Source organism: Sminthopsis crassicaudata, chromosome 3, assembly GCF_048593235.1.
Source record: "Sminthopsis crassicaudata isolate SCR6 chromosome 3, ASM4859323v1, whole genome shotgun sequence".
NCBI lineage: Eukaryota > Metazoa > Chordata > Mammalia > Dasyuromorphia > Dasyuridae > Sminthopsis > Sminthopsis crassicaudata.
Window position 1 is genome coordinate 7,243,335 of NC_133619.1, and position 25,911 is coordinate 7,269,245.

General features: G+C 42.5%; 1 protein-coding gene across 7 annotated transcripts in view; it reads right to left on the reverse strand.

Moving 5' to 3' along the window:
* The window catches only part of LPP (LIM domain containing preferred translocation partner in lipoma), a 576,448-nt gene that overhangs the window by 284,367 nt on the left and 266,170 nt on the right, over positions 1–25,911 (reverse strand). For all 7 annotated transcript variants that reach the window (XM_074297900.1, XM_074297898.1, XM_074297901.1 and 4 more), the window contains one exon: positions 15,999–16,121. In XM_074297900.1, coding sequence (XP_074154001.1) covers positions 15,999–16,121 — 123 coding nt within the window. The remainder of the gene's footprint in view (positions 1–15,998; positions 16,122–25,911) is intronic.

The following is a 25,911-nucleotide window of genomic DNA, read 5'->3' on the forward strand; positions in this document are numbered from 1 at the left end:
TGGCCTTGAGGGCAACATGCCAATGAGAAGAAAATTAAACCCTTGTTCTTTTTCTCCTTTAACCAAATCTCACATTATATAAGAAGGCTCAAATGCATCAACAGCTAAATGACAGGGTTTGGATTATTTACCAGGAGGGTGGAGAGTTGGGGAGGGAGAGAAGAAAAGATTGAGCGAAGAAAGCAATTTATAATGGTTTATTTGCTTTTGATCATAGTTTTAAAAGTCAATATTTACCTCGAAACATAAGAAGGATGAATTGATGAAAAAATCCCTACATACCTTAACAAAGAGTTAAGGGCATCATGAGTAAGTGAGGCTGGGAGGGGGTGGAGGAGAATTTTCCTAGCTCCAGAATTGGAGGAAATGGGCAACGGAGAGGGTTTCCTCTACAGGTGCAAAAAAGACAAAGCTGTAACTAGGGAGGGGCTCTTATCCCAGAATGCCGGAGCTTAAAGAGCACTGGCAATACTCTCCTGACAATATTACTTCAGGAGGCAAAACCAATGAATCTACAAAGTCAGTAACAAGAAATAAATAATGAAGCACATAAAGTCTTTTAACTATGGTTATTATTAATCTCATCCTCCTCCTCATCGTCATAGTGCTCCATGCCCATCCCATCTTTCCCCATTTCCTTCCCTGAATATGATCTTACCATGAATGAGAGTCATGGGAATGGTGTCCTGGCTGTTCTATCTGAACCTCTTAGGGTACACCTTGAGGTTTCTCCTTTGTCCCAAAGCCTAGGACCTTCCTGTGCTCCAGAATCCTTTCTGACTCAACTGGGATTATCCCAAGTTCTGCAAGTCCAAGGCATAGATCTAAGTGAGGAATGGGGACCAGAGTTTCTGAAAAGTTAGGTTGCCTATCCATTTCAAGATATGCTCTGATCTCAAGCTTCCTATACTAGGAGAATGGGCGCTAAAAGTTTTGGCCACAGGACCAGTACTACCTCACATAAAACAGGGACAAAATAATCACCTATAATATTTTTCAGGTTTTCATTTGTTTGTTTTAAAGCTACATGTATTTTTGTCAAAGAAATTGATCTGGCACATGAGAACTAAAGTTTGAGATTCAAGTATCTGCTAAGTTTCTCTTACTGTGGTGAGATCCTGTTGATATACAGGCGGGCAAAATGATTGCTCCACGGGTAGGAAGGATGAAGTAACGTAACATTTGTTAGGCTCTATGATAACAACAGAGCAAAGAGGGAATGATGGAGAAGTCAAGATCATTCACAGAACGGCTTCTGGCTTTCACTTTAAGGTCAAATTTGGAAAATCTTTTCCCAAAAAGATCTAAAAGACGCAGGTCAAAACCCACAAGGTCTCCAAGGAGACCTCTATCTTGGAGGTTACCCATTCCACTTCTGCTGGAAGTGGATTAAAGTTCAGGATAAGAATTTCAACTGAAGTTCTCTTTCCAGGATCCACTGAGACATTGGATCTCAAAGCCTATACCAGGTTGCCACACACATGAGAAAGTTCTACTAACTGGTAAGTAAGGGAATCAATTACAGAGCCAAGGAGGGCTTCAAAAATATTGGATTTGGAGAAAGAGAATAAAAGCTCAAACGCCCCACGTATTATCTATGTGACATTAAATAAATGAGCCAAAAATGAGTAAAAAATGTTTTTAAAAAAATGAGCCATCCCCTCAAGATCTGTTTATCTATCTGTATAAGGAGAAAGCTGGACCAGATGCCTTCTAAAATGCCTTGTAACTCTAATGCTATAACCCTATAATCACCAATGGGGGAGCTACCAAATGATGAATGGGATGGAGTAGGGGAGGGAAGCACAAGATTTGGGAAAATATTCTACTGAGTGTGCATTACCCATAATCCACAGCTGAAATCAAAGATCCCTGAAATTCTTAATATACATAGAAGACTCAGTGGAAGAGCTTGGCTATAATATTATCCTTTGGCTATCTTGAAGATCACTAGGACTTCATAATAATTTGGGAAATTACCCGTGGAAAAACTGTATTTCTCTCAACACAAGCAATGTAAAATCAGATGTCTGAAACTCATTGAAATGGCCCAGTCAAGCAGCTCAGACAGCCTAAAAGTAGTCAGAAGGAGGACTTGAAAAGAAATGACTAACATGGATCAAGGTCTTCTTCTTCCTGCTAGACTTTCCCGCCCCCCCCCCCCCCCAGGAGACCAGAACATTCGAACACAGCATGTCAAAGATGCTACTTTCCAAGGTCTACCTGCACATCTAGCCTGTGAAAATTGTCTTCCCATTGTCCCTTGGCATAATTAAAGTTATTCCCTAAACTTCTAACCCAACATCCCCAATGCATTTCCATGTCTATTTGGATCTATGTGGCAAAATATTAATCTCCATTTCTGGTGTTCTTTTCTATCTTCAACATGATGGACTTGATGATTATTTCTATAGTTTTCTTTTTAAGAGTGTGCTTTGGGACAAGAGATTTAACACAGCTATACCCTGGAACTCTTACTCACAGGGTATAAAGCCTAATCCATAAGGTCTCTAAGTATATATTATAAAACAACGACAGCAATAATAATAATGGCAATAAGAGCACCTCTGCAATAACATTGGGGAGGAGGAGGGATGGAAGGAGAGAGAGAGGGAGAGAAAGAAGAGAGAGAGATGGAAGAAGAGAGGGAGGGAAGGAGAGAGAGGAAGACAGAGAGAGGGGAGGGAGGAGGAGGGATGGAAGGAGAGAGAGAGGGAGAGAAAGAAGAGAGAGAGAGAGAGAGAGAGAGAGAGAGAGAGAGAGAGAGAGAGAGAGAGAGAGAGAGAGAGAGAGATGGAAGGAAAGAAAGGAGAAAGATTGAGAGAGAGAGAGTGTGCACTACACAAAGACCATTCTATCTTTCCTCCATCCCACTTTCCTTTGTTTCTACATTTGAATGCCTCATTAAAAGATCACTTCAGCAACAGAGAGAGGTCAGAGAAAGCTCATTCCTTTGCATAGCCCCTTTTGCAGAGAGAACAGGCTCTTTAACTGGTGAAAGGGCCAAGCACCTGGAGGCATTTCTGTCTGTGTCCAGCCCTCTGATTTCATTAGTGAGTCATTCAGCTTGCAGAATTGTCACTTCCCAGGATTCAACCCTCACCAAGAAGCATAAGGATGATTGAGAAAGGTTGCAGGCAATTATCAGCAGGATCAAGGACTAATGTGTTAATATCATTAGCAGAATGGGATTAGCCGCCCCCATATATACCCATCAACGACTACAACTATCCCCTTGTGGTACATATAAGAATTTCCCTTATAAGTATTTGTCATACACAAATAAACAAACAAAGATCAGCAGATATTTATAGATAAGTTTACAATTTTTCTGTTAATCTATCCATTTATCATCTATGCATATATATAGATACATAGATATGCACACATATAAGACTAGATGCTATATATATACACATACTTATTATATGTACCTATACACACACACACACACACACACACACACTTATATGTGGGGGATGTCTATGTATGAGGTACACATATGCATGTATGGATATAGGACACCAGCTATATGATCATGAATATGTCCCTTAACCCCATTTACTTCAGTTTCCTGAAGCTGGAGAAGGAAATGGCAAAGCCTTCCACGGTCTCTGCCAAGAAAAGCCCTAAAAGGGGTCACCAAAAGAAATGGCTGAAAACAACTAATGCATGCAGACGTGGACACACAGCTGGCACATTTGCAGCGTGCTGGGTCAAGAAGCCTTGCTAGAAAATCAAGCCACAGACACTTAGCAACTATATGATCCTGAACAAGTCACCAGCCCTCTGCTTTCCTCAGTTTAATCAACTGTAAAATGGGGATAATAACACCCAGCCTGCAGAGGTCAGATGATATTTATAAGAACCTTAACACAGGGATTCATGGAGGAGGCACTTGGTACAGGCTTGTTTCCTTCTTTCATGGGTTATGTGTCATTTTCAGCTTTATACCAGATGATTAAATAGAATCTGGGGAGAAACACCTTTTAAAGGGAAAAATCACTTTTTAAAACATATTTCCATTCCCTGACATATTTTCCCTTCAGTTTTTTGGAGTTTGTTATTAAAATCAAGGACTATATTTTTAAAGTGCTTTGTTCCCACAACCCCATTAGGTACAAAGGACTCATTTTCTTCCCATTTTATAGATGAGAATGTTGAGATTGAAACCAGTAAAAGTGTGTGGTACTTACACCATGCAGAAGTGCAGTTCCTTTAAGACACGGAGGTGGGACGGGCATGTGAGTGAACCAAGACTGTCATGGGAACTGGCTGCTTCCTCTCTAGGTAACCCAAGATATCTTTCCAGTGGAGAAGGGCCTCAGTCTGACCAAACATTTCTCCCAAGCTGCTCTCAGGGACTTGCTTTCCTCTGACTAAGCATCATATGCTTGTGGGGCATCCAGGCAAGAAGGCAACAGCTGTCTCTCCCCCAGAGCAACAACCAGCCCACAGGCCAGCCAAAGGATGCTTTTCTCCACTGGCCTCCTACCAACTGCCTCTTTATGTCACCACAATTGCCCTGTAAACGATCAGTCCCATTAATAAGTCGCTTTTCAGAAAAGAGGCTGAAAATCACGCTGTCAGTTCGACTTTTGCCTTAGAGAGAAATGATGTTCCATGGTTATACAAAATCCATATCCTGGCATTCGGACTCACACAGGCCTCGGCCCCAGTGTGGCTCACCGACACGGTAACACGAAATAAAATCACTCTCCTTCCAGACCGCTTTCCAGTGTTCCCAGCTCTTCCCATCCACAAGGATGCCCCTTCTGAGGGAGTTTATGCTTTTTAAACTTGTCAAACACTGAGTTCGTGAGATCAGGTATTTCTGATGCTTCTTTGTTTCATCTGATTTTCTTTTTCCCTCAATCTCTCTTTTAAAACCAGCACCTAATACTTTTAATGATTAATACTTTTATTATACTTAAATAAATAAAATACTTATTTTATTAAAATATAAAAATATATATTAAAAATAAATTAAATTATACTTAAATTAAATAAATAAGTATTTAATACTTAATACTTAAAATTTGGAGTTTTTAGAGTAAAACCTTATGCCCTATTCACAATAAAGTTAATATGAATATAGGACTTAAGTATTTACCAAAAGGTTATTTTTCTTTCCCTGTCTCTGTCTCTCTGTGTGTTTCTGTGCCTCTCCCTCTCTCTCCCCTTAGCTTGAAATTCACTTAGTAATGAAATGTCCATTATTTTGTGTCTCTATAGAAACAATTCAGTTAAGACCAAAACCTTATGCCATATTCACACTAAAGTCAATAGGAATACATGACCTGAGTATTTACTAAAAGGTTATTTCTCTCTCCCTGTCTCCGTCTCTGTGTCACTGTGCCTGTGTCTCTCCCTCTCTCTCTTTCTCCCCTACCTTGACTTTTTAGATTCATTTAGTAATGAAAATGTCCATATTTTGTGTCTCTATAGAAACAATTCAGTTTAGACCAAAACCTTATGTCATATTCGCAGTAATATGAATTCATGACCTGAGTATTTACTAAAAGGTTATTTCTCTCTCCCTGTCTCTGTCTGTCTCTCTGTGTGTCTCTCCTTCTCTCTCTTTCCCCTAAGTTGAGATTTTAGATTCATTTAGTAATGAAAATGTCTATTATTTTGGGTCTCTATAGCAACAATTTAGTTTAGACCAAAACCTTATGCCATATTCGCAGTAAAGACAATGTGAATACATGACCTAAGTTTTTGCTAAAAGGTTATTTCTCACTCCCTGTCTCTGTCTCTGTTTCTCTGTGTGTCTCTTATCTCCCTCCTTCCCTTCCTCCCTCCCCCCCCTCTCTCTCTCTCCCCTTCCTTGAGATTTTAGATTCATTTAGTAATGAAAATGTCCATTATTTTGTGTCTCTATAGCAACAATTCAGTTTAGACCAAAATCTTATTCCATATTTGCAGTAAAGACAATGTGAATACATGACCTAAGTTTTTACTAAAAGGTTATTTCTCACTCCCTGTCTCTCTCTCTCTCTCTCTCTCTCTCTCTCTCTCTCTCTCTCTCTCTCTCTCTCTCTCTCTCTCTCTCTCTCTCTCTCTCCTTCCTTGAGATTTTAGATTCATTTAGTAATGAAAATGTCCATTACTTTGTGTCTCTATAGCAACAATTCAGTTTAGATCATATTCACACTAAAGTCAATATGAACAAATGACCTGAGTATTTACTAACAGGTTATTTCTCTCTCCTTATCTCTGTCTCTGTCTCTCTGTGTGTCTCTCCCTCTCCCTCCCTCTCCTTCTCCCCTTCCTTGAGATTTTAGATTCATTTAATAATGAAAATGTCCATTATTTTGGGTCTCTATAGAAACAATTCAGTTTAGTCCAAAACCTTATGCCACATTTGCAATAAAATCAATATGAATTCATGACATAAACATTTACTAAAAGCTATACCAATTTCTTTCCCGCACCCCTCCAGATCACTGCCTTCTTGTGAAAGGACTTGAGTAGCTGAATGAAAATATGAGTAATACCATGATGGCTACCCAAGATGGGGAGGTCATAGTGGAGAGTTCTGGCAAAAAAGATGATCCACTGGAGAAGGAAATGGCAAAGCACTCAGTATCTTTGTCAAGAAAACCCTGTGCATGATACTAAGAAGAGAAAAGACATGACATTGGAAGATGAGCCCCTCGAGGTAGAAGGTGTTCAATACTCTACTGGGAAAAAGCGGAGCAATTCCAAGTAGCTCAGGACTAAGACAAAGTGGCTGGGTTGAAGCCAAAAGGAGGCTCAATGGGGATATGTCTGGTACAAAAAGAAAAAGGGGATGATAGAGAATAAGATGGCTAAGGAGTGTCAATGAAACAAAAAACAGGCTTTGAGAAATAGAGGAAGAAAGAAGGGTCTGGTGTGCTAGGACGTGGTTTCAGGAAGAATAGGATGTGACTGAATGATTGAATGACATCAACGCTGACATACCAATTTCTTAACAAACACACACAGAGCAAATAAAGATATAGAAATACAGACATAGCTATAATATATAAGATCAGCTACTTCCCATCACTAAGGCTAGAGGCCACCAAAGAAATGTAGATCATTTTAATTGCATGCAATTTTGTACAAACCAAATCAATAAACTAGGATTGGATTAAAAAAAAAAAAAAAAAAAAAAAAAAAAGGAAGCAACTGAAGGGAAAAAACAGTTAACAAATATCTTTAATTAGTATTGAAAAGGTAACTAACAGGAACGTCCCGGACTGATAGAGAAGTGCGCAATGATCTAAACAAACAGTTCTCAGAAGCAATTTTTCTAAACGTCAGTCTTGACAAATTCAATGGTTATCTATTACCCCATGAGGAAGAGCAGAATCCTAGGGTCCCCTTATCCCAGGAACCACCCCACCCCCAGGAGGGAGGAAAAGAGGAAGGAATAAAGGAAAGAAGGGGGGGAAAGAAGAAAACAAACCATTTAAATCTGAGAATGTCTTAATTTTGCAAATGTCATGTGTGCCTCTGAGTAGAGATGAGGCTAATCATTCCCAAAAAGAATCCACTCGCAGTGAACCAACCAGACAGATTTTATTTTTTAACTTTTAAAATCCAATCATGGAGCTGGCTAATTTACTCCAGCATTATCCAATCAACAAAACCAAGGACTCAGCAAGTTTTCACAAACTGAGCCAGAGAGAATGAAAGCAAGAACTTGGGATGAGCCATCTAGAACTGCCTCAGAGACCCCCTACCCCAGATCACTCCTTTTATAGGTAAGGATATTGGAACCAGGGATTTTGCAAGGTCTCTTGGAGAGGGAGCAGTCCATGAGGGGTCCACTACTGAGGGACAGAGACACAGAGAGAGAGACAGACAGAGCTTCTCTCTCTACATATGGGAATCCTTCTGTCACATGCGTGCGTGTATACCACGTTGAATGATGGTGTATTTACACTGCATTGCGCCATATTGCATTATTTTATATGCTATAAAACTTGATGATATTCTCTCATATTAAATCGTATTTTATACCATGTCACAGTCACCAGACATTGCGTAAGCCCCTTATGGATGGATTCTAGGCACTGGACTTGGATTCTGGTTATCCAAGAAGTCTCAGTGTCGTTTTAAATGAGTAAAGCTTTCTTAAGCCATTAACATTTACAACTAAGACGTAGGATGCTGGGTTCATTATCACAGCATATGCTGTCATATCATGGCGCATGATGACAGAGGGTATCCCGTCTTATGTCACAATATATCATATGATGTCATTTACATCGTTCCCGACCCAAGCCTGATGGAATAAGGTAGGTGCTTCTCTTCCTCTTGGCCTGGGGACCACCAGGAGTCATTGGGCAATAACTACTCCCCCCTGCACAAGACCATTTCTTCTTGATTACAGGGAAGCCTCACACGGCGGGCACGTGGTACAGTGTTGGACGGAACTCCAGCGCAGAGTTCCAACTTCCCGCTGCTCCCGAGGACACTCCCCCAGACACAGTCGTTTTAATGAGACTCAGCGTCCCACGGAGATTTTAATGGCTGCATTTTAGCCGCCTTCAAACTTTTCCTTTCCTGGAGGTGGAAAGCAGGAAGAAGAACAGAGGCACCTCTGGCTCTTTCAGTGCTGGAGAAAGGCAATTAAATCCATTCTCAAAGTCACCCTCCACACAGAAACACACATCCACGTACACACACCCATCATCATCATCTTCATCATCACCATCCACAATGCAGTGCGGGCATAATTCCCTCTGAGCTACACACCAGTTTGTTATTTATGGCAACATTTTCTGGCAGTTGTAGAGAGCCTCAGAGCGGCGATGGCCTCCAATTGTGGCCGTAGCGAGCACCAGAGATTTCCATTGTTGGAGCTTCCTTCATTTTCCTTTTATTCCCACTCACCCTGAGGTCCCCGAAGCCTCCGAGGGTGCCAGGTGGCCGAGGAGCCGCAAGGTGCCGAGCAGGACGAATTGAGCGTTTTCTCCACAACGCCTGGAAACACACCCCACTCGGGGTCACTCAGATGAGAGAGAGAGCATGGAGGCCAAGGGCGAGCCTGCAGCAGCCCCTAGCATCCCCTCTGCTACCTCCAAAACAGCCACGGTCGAGTTTTTGGCAGGATGGAAGCAGATCAGAAGAGTTTGATTCACCCATCATTCCTCTTTTTGATTTCACAAGAAGGTGATGAAATATTAAAAAAAAAAAAAAAATAGTTACAAATTAATGACCCCTGCAGCACTCCCAGAGCTTCTCTTGAATTCAGCAACCAGAACAACAGACACTGAAGAGAGGCCGTGGGACCCCACTGTGAATGACTCCATTGCATGGTTTCTAAGTCCTTAGGCCACATTAATTCTAATAAATGCCTTTCAACAAATAGCACACCCCAGAAGCCATTACACAGACTTGATGTGAAAATGAGGTCCCGTCCATGAATGACTCAATTGGGAGTGAAATGATTGAGGTTACGACTGGTACCCACAAAGCAAAGCCAACATGGAGGCAGTTAGCTCCCAAGCAAGCTGGCTGACTAACCGTAACTTTGAAAGGATGACTATAAATAAATCATTTTTATGGGGTGACTCATGTCCAAAAGAGTCAGAGCGAGTCCTTCTGGGCCTGAAGTGTTCAGGTGAGACTCAAAGGGAGTCCGTCTGTGTCTGTGAAGGTGAAGGATTTACAACCACCTAATCACTTGGTTAAGGGCTGGCCTGGTCTGCCATTCTGGGTTCCATCCATCCACTCCCAACGCCCTCTGGGCTAGGACTTCTCCCACCGTGGCAGAGTGCAAGGGAAGCAGCCTTACCGCTGTAATCCAGGCATTTGACTGGACTGACGAGTTTTCTCTTTACAAGCAGGGCAATCTTCGAAACTCAGTCAGACTTGAAGAGGAACCTACTCTCTGACCCTCACATTGAGCAGGATTCTTGGCATCCATCAGGGAACTATCCTCAAGTCCCAAGGAGCGTGGAGCTAAGGAAGGCTGAATCTCCTGAGGAAGGAGTGGGAGCAGGAGAGCCCGATGTGGTTAGAGCACCATGGGAAGATGCCTTTGCTGACACTGTCGGCTCTTTTGGAGAGAAGTCCCCTTATCTCATGATGGGCGAAGGAGCTACGAGAAATCCTTGTGTTCTCACCTCCTTTTTTTCCATTTTCTTGCTGCTAGGAGTTGGAAACTTGGATTGTTGGGGCCCAACGGGGCATGGATTTGTACCCATTGCTATTGCTCCTTCAGATACAGTAAAGTATCATATTTTGGGGATATTTTTAATGATCTAATTTTATATTGTCATTGATTAATTATGCCAGTCAACGTGGCCCATTTGGGAACATCATGTCATCTAATCTTCAAAATGACAGTGATAGCTACAGAGTCAGTCTAGTGGTACATAGGATAGAGTCCTGAACGTGGAGTTAGGAGGTCTCAATTTAAACCTTGTCTCAGATATTTACTCACTGATGATCCTGACCAAGTCAGCTAAGTCCTTACTCTCAGTCTGTTTATCTTTAGAGACTATTTTTGTGTGCTTGTATATGTGTATTGAACTAGAAACTTCCCCTGCTAGATCATTTGCTTGAACTTCCCCTACTCATTTATTCATAATTACACACACACACACATACACACACACACACACACACACACACACACACACACACACGCACCACTGTGATTATTTGGTGGGGTCCATAATATGAGGTATTCAACCAGCCAAAGCTGAAAAAAGTCCCAGAAGGAAAAGATATTGTTCCATTACAAAGTTGAAATGTTAACCCTATTAATAGTTCCTGACAGAAGAATATGGACATTGTTTCCTTAAAGGCTCCTGGATTCTAGTTCGGGTAAGGGAACATTGGGGGAAGGATGCAGGTGTGACAGAATTCCCATGTTGCTCACATTTAGGAGAGGAAAAAGTGGTCCCTTCAGTTAGAAACTACCCATCCCACCCAGGGGCAGCTTTCAAAGTCGGAGTAACATGATTTAAGGAGAGAATTAATGACAGGAAATTTATGGGCAGGAAGCAAAAGAAGGGCAACTTCTATTGTGTTGACTGCCAAGGAAAGGAAACTGGGTTACTAGACCATGCCCAACCCACCATCCACAGTCAACAGGATATCTGGGGAATTGCCAAGAACCTTCATGGTCCAGGAGTCTCGGTGTGCTGAGGGATGGTCCAAAAGAAAGTTAGAGACTCCAATAAAGTTGCAAATCATAATTTGCAATGGACTTATCTATTTCGAAACCAGAAGCAAAAACAAATGAACGAGTGAATGAAGGAGCGAAAATCTGTTGTGGAACATCCAAGGGGAGCATCACATAGTGTAAAGAGCCCCGGGTTAATACTCAGACCTTCCATATCCTGCCTGTAAAACCCACAGGACCCTGATCTGGGACTCATTTTTCTCACTTAGAAAATGACTTGTTAAGACTAAATGACTTTTTGGATAGAAATCAGGAGGATCTGAGTTCAAATCTGATCTCAGACACTTAACACTTTCTAGCTGTGTGACCCTGGGCCAATTGCCTCAGGGGAAAAAGAAGATTAAATGATTTTTAAAGCTCCTTATAGCTCCAAATACATACATATATATATATATATACACATATATATAAAGCCTTCCAAAATAAGTTTCAGATAAATTTGAGGGGCCACAAAGTGATAAGAGAAGAAGAATCAAGTACAGCTATTAACTCATGCTTGTGCCTTTTATTCCAAAGAATTCTTTGAGGGGTGGAATAAAATTGGTAGATGGGTAGTACCTTGGATAGAGCACTGAACTGAAATCACAAAGTCCTGAGTTCAAATCCAACCTCAGACTGTTACTAGAGGTATGGGTCTTGGAAAAGCTCTGTCTTCCTCAGGTTCCTCAACTGTAAAATGGGTGTAAGAAAACTACCTACTGCTTTTTACCTCTCTCAACGGCAGCAACATGGGGATTTTATCATATGCATCCTTCCCCAAGGGTTCTCTTAAATAGAATACAGGAGCACTGGAGGAGGCAATGGTCATCTGCTTCTGTCAGGAAGTGTTGTGAGGACAAAGTGAACATTGAAAGTGCTCTGCAAACCTGGAATCGCTCTCTCAATAAATGGGGTTGCCATAGTTGCTGGACAGATGGAAACACTGAGTCTCTCTCAGATGTAGTGATTGTCGAGAGTGAGGGCCAGTGATATAATCAGCTCCTCAACAAACACCTATCAGGTGCTTCCTCAGGGCCAGAGGGACCTCCAGCCCTTCTGGCCCTCATGTTTTCCTAGATCTCGTCTTCTCTCTCCACAGGAAGCCTCAGGACTTGGGCTACGGGTTTCCTGGCAATCCCTGGCTCAGCCCTCCCGCTTTATCAGCAGCTGTCCAGACCGGGGTTGTTTGTCTGCAGAAGGCAACGCAGACTAAAAGCCTCCCCGAAGATCCAGGAGATATTCTGAAGAAGCTGCCTCCTAATGCAGTCTGGCAAAATCCTCAGGGGCCGGACTACCAAAAGCTCCAGGGGCCCCACCGATGTCAAGGGCAGGAGCAAGCAGAAGAAGCCCTAAAGCCAGGCTGGTCATCGCAGACTCTGACGAGTTGAATATATCAAAAACTTCATCATCAAGGGCACTCCTGCCAAAGATAGAACTCACTCCACGAGCAAACAGCTCATGCTCAGATCTTCCCATAGGTTCAACACAAGTGATCTACCCCAGCCCCTAGTAGAGGAGGATTCTGGGAATTCTTCAGAAAATCCCAGTGGAGCACAGAAGATGCCCAGTGGTTACCCTTGATCCTCAAAATATGACCACTGTATCTTTTGTTCTGCTCCCAGTGCTGGGTAGACATTCATGGTATGAACCATCTCCCTCACAAATGCAGCTTCCCAGCCTTTCAGAGGATGCTCATGTCCCTCCTCTGCCTGCCTTCCAACAACCTTTGGGAAGATTCATTTCCCATTCACTGGAGACTATGGTATGTTTCACAACCGTACAAAGATGATGGAAGAACATTGGTATTAAAAAGGCCTTCATTTCAAAAGGAGACTTGGGGATCCTTCATGGGTCCTTTCCCTAAAAACCCAGCTTGCTCTGCCCATCCTGTTCTCTTCTGAGCCCAGCTCACCGGCAGACCTTCCAGGAGAAACGCTAGTGAATGATCACTAACAGAGACGCCTCTGCAAAAATGATACAAAACACTCATCCAAGCCGAGCAAGATCTTCACAATCCCTACCTATTTCTGGGGCAAAAAGTCCCCCAAGTATGAGTTTCGTGAGCACAGGACACTACCTTTTGCCTCAGATACAATGTGTAGAATCAGATCACATCGAATGACCTTTGAATCTCTCAAGTTTCCTCACGGAAAAATGGGTAAGTAGAAGAAAACCAATTTAATAAAAACAGGACATTATTACCCCAAGAATTATAAAGGGTTCACATCTATTAATCCTTTTCCACACAGGTTGGGAGTTTCCATGGGGCCTAAGGAGAACTGATTCAAGCTTGGCTTACTAAGGAGATTTCAATGGAAGGCCCTGAAAATCATCAAAAGATTAGTAGCGAATGATGATCCCACTGCTCTACTCACCCTCTTTATGACTCACTGACCCACGTCAAACAGTCAACAGGCATTTTAGGCACCTACTGTGTACGATAGCCTTGTGCTAGATTGCGACTGTCTTCCCTGAACATCCATGAGAATGTAATTTATATTATATTAGGAGTAAGCTCCTAGAACACAGGGAATTTGTAGTAAAGGCCATCCCTTCTCTAATGTAGCACAAGCAGAAACGTCCTGGCTAACCACCTTCTCTTTGTGTGATATCTCCTCCATCACTAAGTCCAGCCCAGCACACGTCACACTACTTGGAACACAAGAGTAAGCATTTAATAAGTGCTCGTTGATTCAATCTGATGTCAAAGCAAGCCCTAACAGAGTGGTTTTCACCAAGCACAAAACTGGGTAAGTACATGGACCAGAGTTGTGAAGGATGATGGCAGGAAGGCCAGATGTTGGCCATGGAGACAGAACAAAGAGCAGCGATGTCCACAGTGATGGCCATCCTCGGGCATGAGGGCTGAGGAGGTGGGCGGCCTGGCCCGTGGGCCACTCCTACAAATGCCCACTTTTCTCTGAACCCATCCCACAGCACGCCAGTCGTACAGGATGCTCTAAAGCACAAACACTTTTCTAATGAGAAATCTCAGCCCCACTCTCTCATCTTTAAATAGTCAGGTGACTCACCCATTTTTGAGATGTTCTGTGCATCAAAAAAGGAAGCATCAAAGATAGGCATTCACAGGAAACCTTTCTAGGACTTTTCAAGTCCCTCTTAATTACAACGCGACACATTTACCCAGACGTCATCATCTTTGGCACAAATTTTTAATATTTTGTGTGTGCAATTATTGTCCTCACAGCATATAATTATGTGAGCCAATAAATATTAACACATCTAATTCAAACTCACCAGAGCGGAGATAATTCAAGAAAAAAAGACGCCCCTCCGTTAACTCCCTCCCTCCTCCTCCGTGCCCAACTATGGCAAGAGGAAGGTGAGGAAGCGTCTTCCTTTCATTCCTAAATGGAGAACAGCCATGGAGAAAGAACAGTCTCCCCCACCCCCCGCCATTTCCTGCATGTTCTAATTTAAGTGAGTTTTACTAGCAGTGCGGTGATCTCACTGTGTTTCCTTCGTGGGAGAAAGCATCTCTTCTGGAGAATGGCAGGAAACTATCATCCCAAAGGAGGGGGATCGTACCAGAGCTGATATCCTTTGCTGATATCCACTTATGAAAAACTGTAAATCTGAACCCTATGTTTACAATGTTAATGGCAAACCTTCAAGGGTTTAAGTAGGAGATGAGTTTATTTGTTCCAAAAGGGAACGGATTTATGTTCTCAATAAAAGCCGATAGCTTCTGAGGGGCATGTGGAGGCAGAGGCTCAATGAATTACAGCTCTGTTAAGGGCTATGGGGAATGATGACAAAAGAGAGGGATAGCTTTAGAGTTCACAGTTGTCTAAAACTTTGGAGGAAATTGCTCAAGAAAAAGTCTGTTATCATTTCTTGAACTAACAAAGACTGCCTTTTAGAAGACAGGAATATGGGGAAGAACTACTGAGCTTTACTCAAAGTCCATCCGGGAAAATGGTGGAAAGAGCAAAGGATCATTGATCGGTAGCGGCGAGAACAGGACTGACCGTGAAGCTCATCCCTCACTGACCGGGTAAGAGACTGAAACAAGACGGGTGAGGCGACTGAAGAGCCTTTCTCTCCAAGTGACAGAGAAATCCAAGAAGAAAGGAGTCAGAATTTCTACTTTTCCTCTATCCAGTTGATGCACGTGACTGTCAAAGAGTCAAAAGGGGAAAACTGAATGGAAGTTAGGAATACAGCTCCAGAACCGCGGTATTAGCAGAGTGGTCTCACTGCCCTCGATCGGGCTGCTGATGTTGGCTGGAGGCTAGAGGTGCCTGAATCCCCCAGCTTCTGCTGATTCTGCTGAAAAGATGAGGGGGACCCAGTTCATAATGTATCTCTCCAGTGGCCCAGTGGCCGCTTTAGAATGGATACTAGAAGCTGTTGTGAGTGGAGAGAAAGGCCAGGTGGCGGCGTGCAGGGATTGCCCTCATTGAAAGGTTGACACAAGCAGAGCAAAGATGGGAAGCCCGGGATCCCACCTGCACCGTCACTCAGAAATACGGGATGATGCTCGAAAGGGTCAACAAGGGGGAAACACGCGGCACATCTGATAGTATTTATTTCACCAGGGGAGAGCTGCATGCTGAAGGCCACCTAAACCAGAGGGAGATCTGCAGCAATCCTCCCACCAACCCCAGGCCGATTATTCATGTCGTAAAAGCTTCTCCTGTGCATCTGTATGTTGCATAACATGTTAACGTAGCTCCCTTGCCCTTAGAGGAAAATTGATCAATAAAATTAAAAGGCTGGAAAATTGATGTTTTTCCTTCCTTTCTCTCCAATCGGTAAACTCATGGCTGACTGACTTTTGATAACTGAGAATACAGCCCCAAGGGGGGAGCTGAGCGCCTACCTGCTGAGGCCTCGGCTTGTAAGGGGAGCTGCATTCGAGGTCTGCCAGGATACTGGTCAAGGAGTCAATTTCGGCATCCAAACTGGAGCGGCGTTCTTCCAGGGTCTTGCTCCCAGGATTCACCTGCAAAGGGAGAAACCCGAGGGTCAAGGAGAGCACTGCAATGGCTGCCTCGTTCCACTGATGGTCAGGGCTGTCATTTTGATCTCTCACCTCCCCCCCCCCTAAATCTCACTTGGGTCATTTTGTTTTTCTAGATGTGAATGGTGGTTCCCTTGATAGAACACAAACTCCTGAAAGCAGAGACCATTACTGCATGTTTGTGTTTGCCTCTAAGGAAACTAGTGCCGTGGACAGGGTGGCCCTTACTAAACATTTGCTGATTGAGGCAAGATTCTTCGAAACACTTTCAATTTTGAAACAATTCAAAAATGAAAGAAATCATTTTCCCATTTATGATCTCACTTCAAATGCCCAACATTTCTCTGCTATAGGAGGAACAAGTACCAGGAAGCATATTCAAGAGATGACATGCTTGTTCCATGGCTTGGAGGCAGAACTAGGATGGGGCGACAAAGCCACGACCCCGGGGTCCTGCATTAATGACAACACTCGGAGCACTTTGTCAGTAAACAAAGATCAACCCAGCACCTGGGAAGCAAGAGGAACAAGTTTCCACATTTCTTATTTCAGAGAGTTCAGGTTGATATAAGGTAATACCAATGAAACAGGGAAAAAACACCAACAAAGCTTATTTTAAAAGGAGAAATATGCATATACAATATCATTATCATTGCTGTTATTATTATCATTTTTCTGACCTAAACTGAGAGAGAATATTTACTCATCTGGGAATCGCCCACACCATAAAGAAAACACAGGAACAATCCTTCTCTATTTTCCTATTTACCTATCTACACACACACACACACACACACACACACACACACACACACATCACATGAAGTCATTTCTATTGAATGAAATTTAAAACTTACTAAAATAGTTTCCGACATAATCAAGGGCTCACGCTAACTTACATGGCCAAGCACTTTTGAAAGGTTTGGGTTTTTTTAATCCTGTCCCAGTCCTATTTTCTGGTCCCCAGCTCATGCTGTCCAAGAATCATCATCACCCCTTTCTAAGATCCTTTCAATTGCCTGGAGGCACATGAGCAGTACCAACAATTGTAGGTAGTCCTGTCTGAGTGATGCAAGTACAATTCCTCCTCCAATATAACTCTGCCCTCAACCACTCATTTTGCACCTTTCTCTTACTCAACCTCCTTCAATTGACGGCCTCCCTGGAAATGCATACTCTGGCCTCCCACTCTGTCAAGCCAGCCCAGGAGCAATATTTCGCTCCATTACAACTTCAGGCCCATGGTAGTCTGGGTGGATTTCATCCTGTCCCCTTTGGGGGCAGCTATCATCGTTAGGAAGTTGGGTATTGATTGATGCTTACACATACAAACACACACACACACACACACACACATACACACATATACACACACACGCACGCACACACACACAATCCCAAACCCAAACTTTTGAAACTTCTACCCATCCCCCCTCTTTCTGTCCCAGGGAGGTCAAAGATCTTCGAGTCCTTGAAAACAGCCCTCCTGGAGAGTTACAGGGACTGATGCTAAGGGAAGGGAGGAGAACCAAGAGAACATTGTACACGGCAACAACAAGATTATGTGATGATCAATTCTGATGGACGTGGCTCTTTTCAACAGTGAGGTGATTCAGGCCAGTCCCAATGAACTTGTGATGGAGAGAGCCAGGTACACCCGGAGAGAGGACTGTGGGAACTGAGTGTGGATCCAACAGCAGATTTTTGCCTTTTCTATTGTTGTTTGCTTGCTTTTTGTTTTCTTTCTCATTTTTTCCATTTTGTTCCGATTTTTCTTGTGCAGCATGATAAATATGGAAATATGTACAGAAGAATTGCACATTTTAAATATATATTGGATTACTTGCCATCTAAGGGAAGGAGTGGGGGGAAGGGAGGAAGAAAAATTGGAACACAAGGTTTTGCAAGGTGAATGTTGAAAATTATCTATGCATATGTTTTGAAAATTAAAAAAAAAAAAAGCTTTAAAAAAAAAACCCAGCTCTCCTGCCCAACCCTTTCTGAGTCTTCTCTTCTCCAGACTGAACTATCCTTCTTTCTTTTAATATTCAATCACCATGACATGGACTGAAGGCTTGACTATCCAGGCTGCCATTCTCTAAAGGCTCTGAACGTATCCATGTCCCCTTAAGCTGGGGTGCCTCAAGCTTCCCTGAAAGATATTTTGGTAAGACCATAATTCACTAGCTGATTATAATTGCTGAATTTAGTCAGAATATAATTTGCATTCAAATTATAAGAACCCTACCCCCAAGTACTCCAAGACTATTAGGCATGGATGACAAGTCCTCATGGAGATGTACACTTGTGAAACACCAAAGGGGAACATTGAGAGGTGAAAGAGAGAGGTTAGAATATCTCAAAAACAATATATGGTTAATCAGTCCGTCAGTGAGAAGCACTAGGGAAATAAATGCCAAAAAAATAATCCCTGCCCTCAAGGTGCTTACAATCTAATGTCTAATGGTAGAACGCAACACACAAAAGCAAGCGGGAGGCCTCCAGTAGTCAGGCAAGATGGCAGTCAGAGAAATCCCAATTAGGGCAGCCAGGTGGGGAATGAGGAGCTGTCCAACTCAAGAGCACTTCAGGTCCTGCCCTACAATCTGTAGTGATGAAGTGTGAGTCCGAAAGCTGAGTGGATTCCCTACAATCACCTCAGGCATGAGGGAGAAATCAGAGCCCAGCCATGTGACGATGAGGAGAACACATGGGAGAATTTCAAAATGGTGTCCGCTGCAAAATGTGGCCCTAAAGCACTCCCCTTGTTCTTGTTCTTTCTTCTGGAAGGGGGCTGTGATATCAGGGAGGTGATTCCATGACATGCAAGACAATTGCACTTAGTGAGAGGAGGCTGTGCAAGGTCACCAGCCTCCCTCTCTCCTCTAGAGTCATCAGAGTCCATTGGCCAGATGGAGATCAGGCCCTGGAGGCATGGAAGACTTTGGCCTTCTTAAGCTAAGACCTTTAACAGGTCTCAGTTTGACAGAGGCAACACTCACTTTTTTTGCTGTTGTTTGATTAAGCTGTGATTAAGGCAAGGTAAGAAATGAGGCAGAAAATGGCTTCTTTCACTTAATCAAAGGAAAACAAAACAAAGATAACAAAATCAATCAACCAGGGAGGGAAAGACCTTCAGGATCTCTGTCCAAAACACTTGCTAGATGCATTCACTCTGAGCCATAAACAGTGGCCAGCGGGGGAGAAGGAAATGGCAAACCACTGCAGCATGTTTTCCATGAAAACACATGAAAAGCCCAAGACAATTGAAGAGCAGCATCCAGTAGGAAATGGAGATAACTGGAGATGGAAAGGCTGGACTACTGTTTGTCAAGGATTGGGGGGGGGGGGGGGGTCCACTGGGGAGCCAAATTGGTAGGCTACACCCTTTCCAGCCCTAGGATTCGAAAATATTTTATGGGAGATAAGGTAGGACAGTGGCAGGGGCGGGAGGGGAAACAAAAAGCCTACTAGATTTGGGGCTAGAGTACCCGAGTTATAATTCAGGATTATCTCCGGGCTGCCTCTTACCAATTATGTGAAACTGGGCAAGTCATTTAACTTCTCTCAGCCTTCATTTCCCTATTTGTAAAACGGGAATTGGAAGAAGACCTCTGCTTTTTACCATCCATTTCTCAGCTGAGGCTGGAGGAAAAGAGGCAGAATATTGGCCAGGAGTATTGAACTTGAGAGTGAGCTGGAGGTGTTTTGCAATTCTCCCTGGCCTCCAATCTCCATTCTGCCTCAAGATCCAAGCCTCCTAATGTTTTTCTTCCCTGTTTGTCAGGGAGAAAAGAGAGTCCAAAGAAACAATTGCGCCCCTCTTGCGTTTGTTAGCTGAGGAATCTCAGGTAGACTCCTGACATTCCTTGACTTAGTTTCCTACTTGTCCCATTGGGGATCAGATGAAGTCATCCTTTGTGATGAGCTCATGCTTTCTCCATCCCTTCCTTTCTTCCTGGGCAATACTGGAAATGGGGATCTCTGTAAATTATGAAGAGAACATGAAATTCTACAGGGAATTCCAGCTTCTCTCAAGGGCCATTGTCACTGACTACAATTCTTAGCTGAAAGTGAGCTCTCCATCTTGCTGATTCTTGGCCTTTGGGATGGGCAGACTTCACATGCCAGGTTTATAAGGATACAGGTTAAAGATGGAAGTCAATCAGGGATGTTGGAGGGAAGGTTCTATCCAAAGCAGTCTCCTGAGAGAGACCTCCATAAAGAGGGAATCCAAACAGACTCTTCTCAGCTTGATTTCTCAGGCAGCCGAAGAGGGAAGAACAAAAAATGCCTGGGTTGGGGGTGCTTTGTCAGCTAGAACCTCTAGAGAATCATGCAAAAACCCCCACTATTCCCCTTCTTGGAAATGGGTTACTTAAAGGTGTTACTGCTAAGGAAAAATCCCTCAGCCCAGAACCAAGGTCAGGGCCAAGCAGAGGATGAGAATCTGGAGATTGGCACCCCAAGGCCATATTGGTAGTCCAGCCAGCCTGGGAGGAACAAGCAGAAATTGGGCTCTGCTGGAGTCGAGGCTGACTTTCTGCAAGAGCCTTGGGCAGCTAGTGGGTGCCATAGTGCATAACATTCTGGGCTTGGAGTCAGGATGATCCGACTTGGGCTGGTTTCAGAAAAGCCTAGAAAAACTCACATGAAGTGATGCTAAGTGAAGCGAGCAGAAACAAGAAAACACCGTACACAGAAGTAACAAGAGGATGTGATGATCAGCCAGATGGGCTCGGTTCTTCTCAACAACATGGTAATTTAAAGCAATTCCAACAGACTTGGGATGGCAAAGGACCATCCACAACCAGAGAGACTGAATGTGGATTGAAGCAGAGTATTTTCTCCTTTTTGTTGTTGTTTGTTTTTTCTCATTTTTTTTTTCCTTTTGATCTGATTTTTTTTTTCCCCACAGCATGATGAATATGGAAATATATTGAGAAGAATTGTATATGTTTACTCTATAAGGGATATTTGCTGTCTTGAGGGAGGGAGGGGGAGAGAGACAGAGAGACAGAGACAGAGAGAAATTGAAAGACAAGATTTTGCAAAGGTGAATGTTGAAAACTATCTTTATATATATTTGGAAAAACAAAATACATTAAAATGGGGGAAAGAACAACTGAGTTCAAATCTAGCCTCAGACTTACTTGTTGTGTGACTCTTAGCAAGTCATTTAACATCTGATTGCCTCAGCTTCCTCAGCTGTAAAATGGGGATAATAATACCATCTCTCTCTCCCTCTCAGGATTTTTTCTGAAGGTAAAAGAGGTAAGAGCCTTGTAAATGCTTCTTACTTTCTCCTTCCCTTCCCTCTTAGCCCATGGTTTTATTTCATTATAAGTAACATTCACTTTACCTCTGTTGTTGTCCTTCAGTAGTTTTCAGTTATGTTTGGTCACGCTGGGACCCCATTTGGGGTCTTCTTGGTAGAGATACCGGAAGGGTTTGCTATTTCTTGCTCTGGCTATTTGAACAGATGAGGAAACTGAGGTAACCAGGGTTAAGCGACTTGCTCAAGGACTTACACAGCTAGTAAGTATCTCGGGACAAATGTAAACTCAGGCAGGTCAATCTTCCTGACTCCATGGCAGGGCTCCCAAACTTGACTCTTTTCATCAATGAAGTGACTCAAGGCAATTCTAGAGAGAGAACTATGGCGACTGAATGTGGATCAAAGCACAGTGCACTACGGCATCCCTTGGCTGCCCATTAAGTGACTAGAGGCTTACTAAGTTATCTCATTACATCTAATTAAGTGGTATAATTGAGACAGAGTAGTATAATGAGAAGAACGTTGGATTTGGAGCATCCATAAAATGAAAGGGACCAGAAGACCTCAGAGATCCCTTTGAGTTCTAGCTCCATGAACCTCTGATCTTTCTAGTCCTCAGTTTCCCCATTTGTAGAACATAAAGGGTAGACTGCAGGTTGTCAAGCAGCCCCTGTGACCGTAAGCTATTAACACCATCTCCTAACCTTGGAATCCTCCCTCCCTCCCCACCTTGATGAGAGGTTCAGTCCAACAGTTCACTCAGTTATCAAAAGGTCCAGACTTCAGGTTGATTGGGAACAAAGGATTTTGTCACCAAGTTTCAAAGCTTCAGGGAAGTGACAGGCAGGAACTGGGATTCAAAAGGAGCGAAGTGGCCCATTTGAAAGCCTGGGATCGGCCATCCTCATTCATCCTGGGGAGCTTTGAAGTAGTCCTCATTTTCTTGATGCACATGTACCGTTCTTTGTAAAGCAGCTCAGACAGATAATTTCTGTACTTAAAAAGATGACTGTTCCATCAAGGGATGGGCGGCTGAGAAAAGTAAATCATTAGGCGGAGGGTATTATCAGAATTAAAGCATCCAAATATATGCAGAGATTGTGAAAGAACACATCTAAAGGCCAAGCACTTAGTCCTCTCAGCGCCCAAGTTACACAATCTAGAAAATGAGAATAAAAACTTTCCTCTCAAGATATTAGGAAATGTAACAGGGGCACAATTTTCTTGTATTACTGAGTAAAGGATGTTGTAGAAAAGCAATTTAATGTTCCTTCAGAAAGATGGAAGTCTAGTTATATAAAAATGAAGACGACTACGTCTTTCTCAAATTGCAAGAGATGGAGAGGAAAAGCTAGCATTCTAGATGATAGAATCTGATTCCCCCCCCCAAAAAAAAAACCACCAAATAAGAATGATGAGCTGAAAAAAGTAAGTAAAAAGAATAAAGTTGGATGGAAACTTTAACATATGTATTAAAAAAGTTGAATGCATAATGAGAGTACTTTAAGCCAAAAGAAAAGCATTCCATTAAGGGAAAGATCTTAGGGTCTTAGTGGACCATAAGCTCAGAAATTTGGGACAACGAAATGGAATTTAGAAAAAAAAAATTGAGCCTAAAACAAAACTAACATAAATGTGATCTTATTTTGCTTTCTAGATGTGTTTGTGATTACATCACTCTCTGAGAGTACATATGTAGATCAAAATGTATCCATGTCTTCTCAGTTTATGCAATTCTTGGTCACATCTGAGGGTGTGCACTAGGTCCTGCATTTTTCCCTCTAAGTCTTCTCCTAACGCTTGGTGGATAAAAGTGAAGCCTTGGAGCTAACCGATCAGCATCCTCTGCTCTCATGAAAAGAGATCCCTTTCTCTTGCATTCATGTAGAAGAAGCTGGATGTCATCTCCTGTACAACTTCTAACGTAGGAGCCACCTTCATGGCACCCATTTTCACTCCTGTGTGTCTCTCCATTGATTTTTGGATGATCATCATACTGCCATGTTTTTCAAAGGAATTCTATGACCAAGAAAATGACATTTAAAAGGTGAGGTTTTGTGTTCAGGGGCTACGTGGGGTCAATTCTCAAAGGAATTGACAGAGAGGACAATTCTCTTTTTTTCAGGTTTTTTTTTTTTTAATTAATTAAAGCTTTTTTATTTACAGAACATATGCATGGGTAATTTTTCAACATTGATCCTTGCAAAACTTTCTCTTCCAAATTATCCCCTCCTCCCCCCCACTTCTTCCTCCCCTAGATGGCAAGTAGTCCAATAAAATGTGTATATTAGATAAATACATAAATATTATATAAAAACATAAATGTGTATATTATATAATATACAACATATATTAAATCCAATATAAGTATACAGATTTATCCAGTTATCTTGCTGCACAAGAAAAATCACATCAAGAAGGAAGATTAAAAAACTGCAAAAGAAAACAAAATGCAAGCAAACAACAACAGAGAGAGTGAGGATGCTGTGTTGTGGTCCACACTCAGAACCCACGGTCCTCTCTCTGGGGGCAGATGGCTCTCTCTATCACTGAACAACTGGAACTGGTTTGAATCATCGCATTGTTGAAGAGAGCCACAAGGAACAAATTCTTAAACTAAGACGACTCTTAGTTTGTAGAGGTGGCCTTGAGTCTACAGAGCCCAACCAAAGATTATGAGCCCTAGCAGATTCTACATAGATGTTTCAAAGAGGATCCTTGACTATTGGATCCAATTCTTTAAAAATAAAATAAATAATAAATAAAGCGAGCTTATTTCACTACACATCCAATAGTCTTCTCCCTCTTTATTTTTCTTTTAATTTGTTATCAATACTTCACGCTGCTGTAGCAATCAATGTCTGCTGAGACAATGATTAGAAATAATTCCCAAACTTGGCTCTTTTCATCAATGGAGTCACTCAAGACAATTCCAGAGAGAGAACTCTGGAGACTGAATGCGAGTCAAAGCACAGGATTTTCACCTTTTTTATTTTGTTGTTGTTGTTTGCTTGTTTTTTCCCCTCATTTTTTATCCATTTGATCAGATTTTTACTTGCACAGCATGAGGAATATGGAATTGTGTTTAGAAGAGTTGCACATGTTTAACTTATGTCAGATAGCTTGCTCTCTTGGGGAGGGAGGATGAAGGGATGAAGAAAAATCTGAAACACAAGTTTTGCAAAGGGGAATGTTGAAAACTACCTTTGGATGTATTTGGAAAAATAAAATACTATTTTAAAACAATGAAACAACTTCCAAATTGGCTACTTCTTCAATGATGATCATATTTTTGGTGATAATGTTTGATCCTCCCCATGTCCTGGGATTCACTTCTTGAAGAGAATATTCATAACAAAGAAAAGTAAAGTTATCTGTCATCTCCAAGCCTCATCCTTTTTCTTTTTTTCCCCTGAGGCAATTGGGGTTAAGTGACTTGCCCAGGGTCACACAGCCAGGACGGGTTAAGAGCTCTCTCCACTGCACCACCTAGCTGCCCCAAGTCTCATCCTTTTTCATTTCTTGAACATGAATCATAGTTTTACAGAACCATAGACCAATGAAAAACAAAAACAAAACAAAAAACCACTAGCCTTAGCCTTGCGATCAATGAATAGACTCATCATTAGGAGAAGGGCCAATAGGGAACAAATCTTTGTCCTTGAAAACGAATAGAAGTATCGTCTTGAGAGCTGAGGGAAAAACTGTTCAGTCAGATGTGCCATGTTTTAAAAAGGACATGACGAAATGGAGTACATCCAGAGAAGGCTGTTCACTGATCGCAAGGCTAAGGCTACTGGTTTTTTGTTTTGTTTTTGTTTTTTGTTGGTATACGCTTCTGTACACAGTGTGAAAGCTATGATTCATGTTTCAAGAAATGAAAAAGGATGAGCCTTGGAGATGACGGATAATTTCACTCTCCTTTGTTAGGAATATTCTCTTCAAGCAGTGAATCAAGGGGTCCCAGGACATGGGGAGGATCAGACATTATGGCCAAAGCATTTTTGCTGCCATGACTACTATTACTACAGCAGCAGCAGCAGCATCGCTGTCAAGGACACTGCCACTGTTAGTACCATCATCCCTACCCCTCAGGCTTTCAATTATATTCCTTGGGAGGTTTATGACCTGCTTTCCTTTCATTCATTTTCACATGACATCACTGCTGGAAGGACGTGCACGAGCCCTATGGCAGACACCATTATTGTAGAACAACATCTACACTTCTCTCAGGCACCCGGGTTCCTCCAGACTGCCGTTTACTTCCTCTTAGAAGGGATGGCATTTCATGGTTCCCTGGTAATATTCCATCCCTTGGCCATTTGTGACACAATAGATTGACGGTTACTCATTAATCATTATCCTTAGAACCCACTATGAGAAGGGCAGGGATTGCAACATGTGACGTTCATTCACGGCCGAGGATGATGTCCCAATCTCGCTGCAGAGAAGCCATCAAAAGAACATGGATGGGAATCATGGGAATTCAGAGCC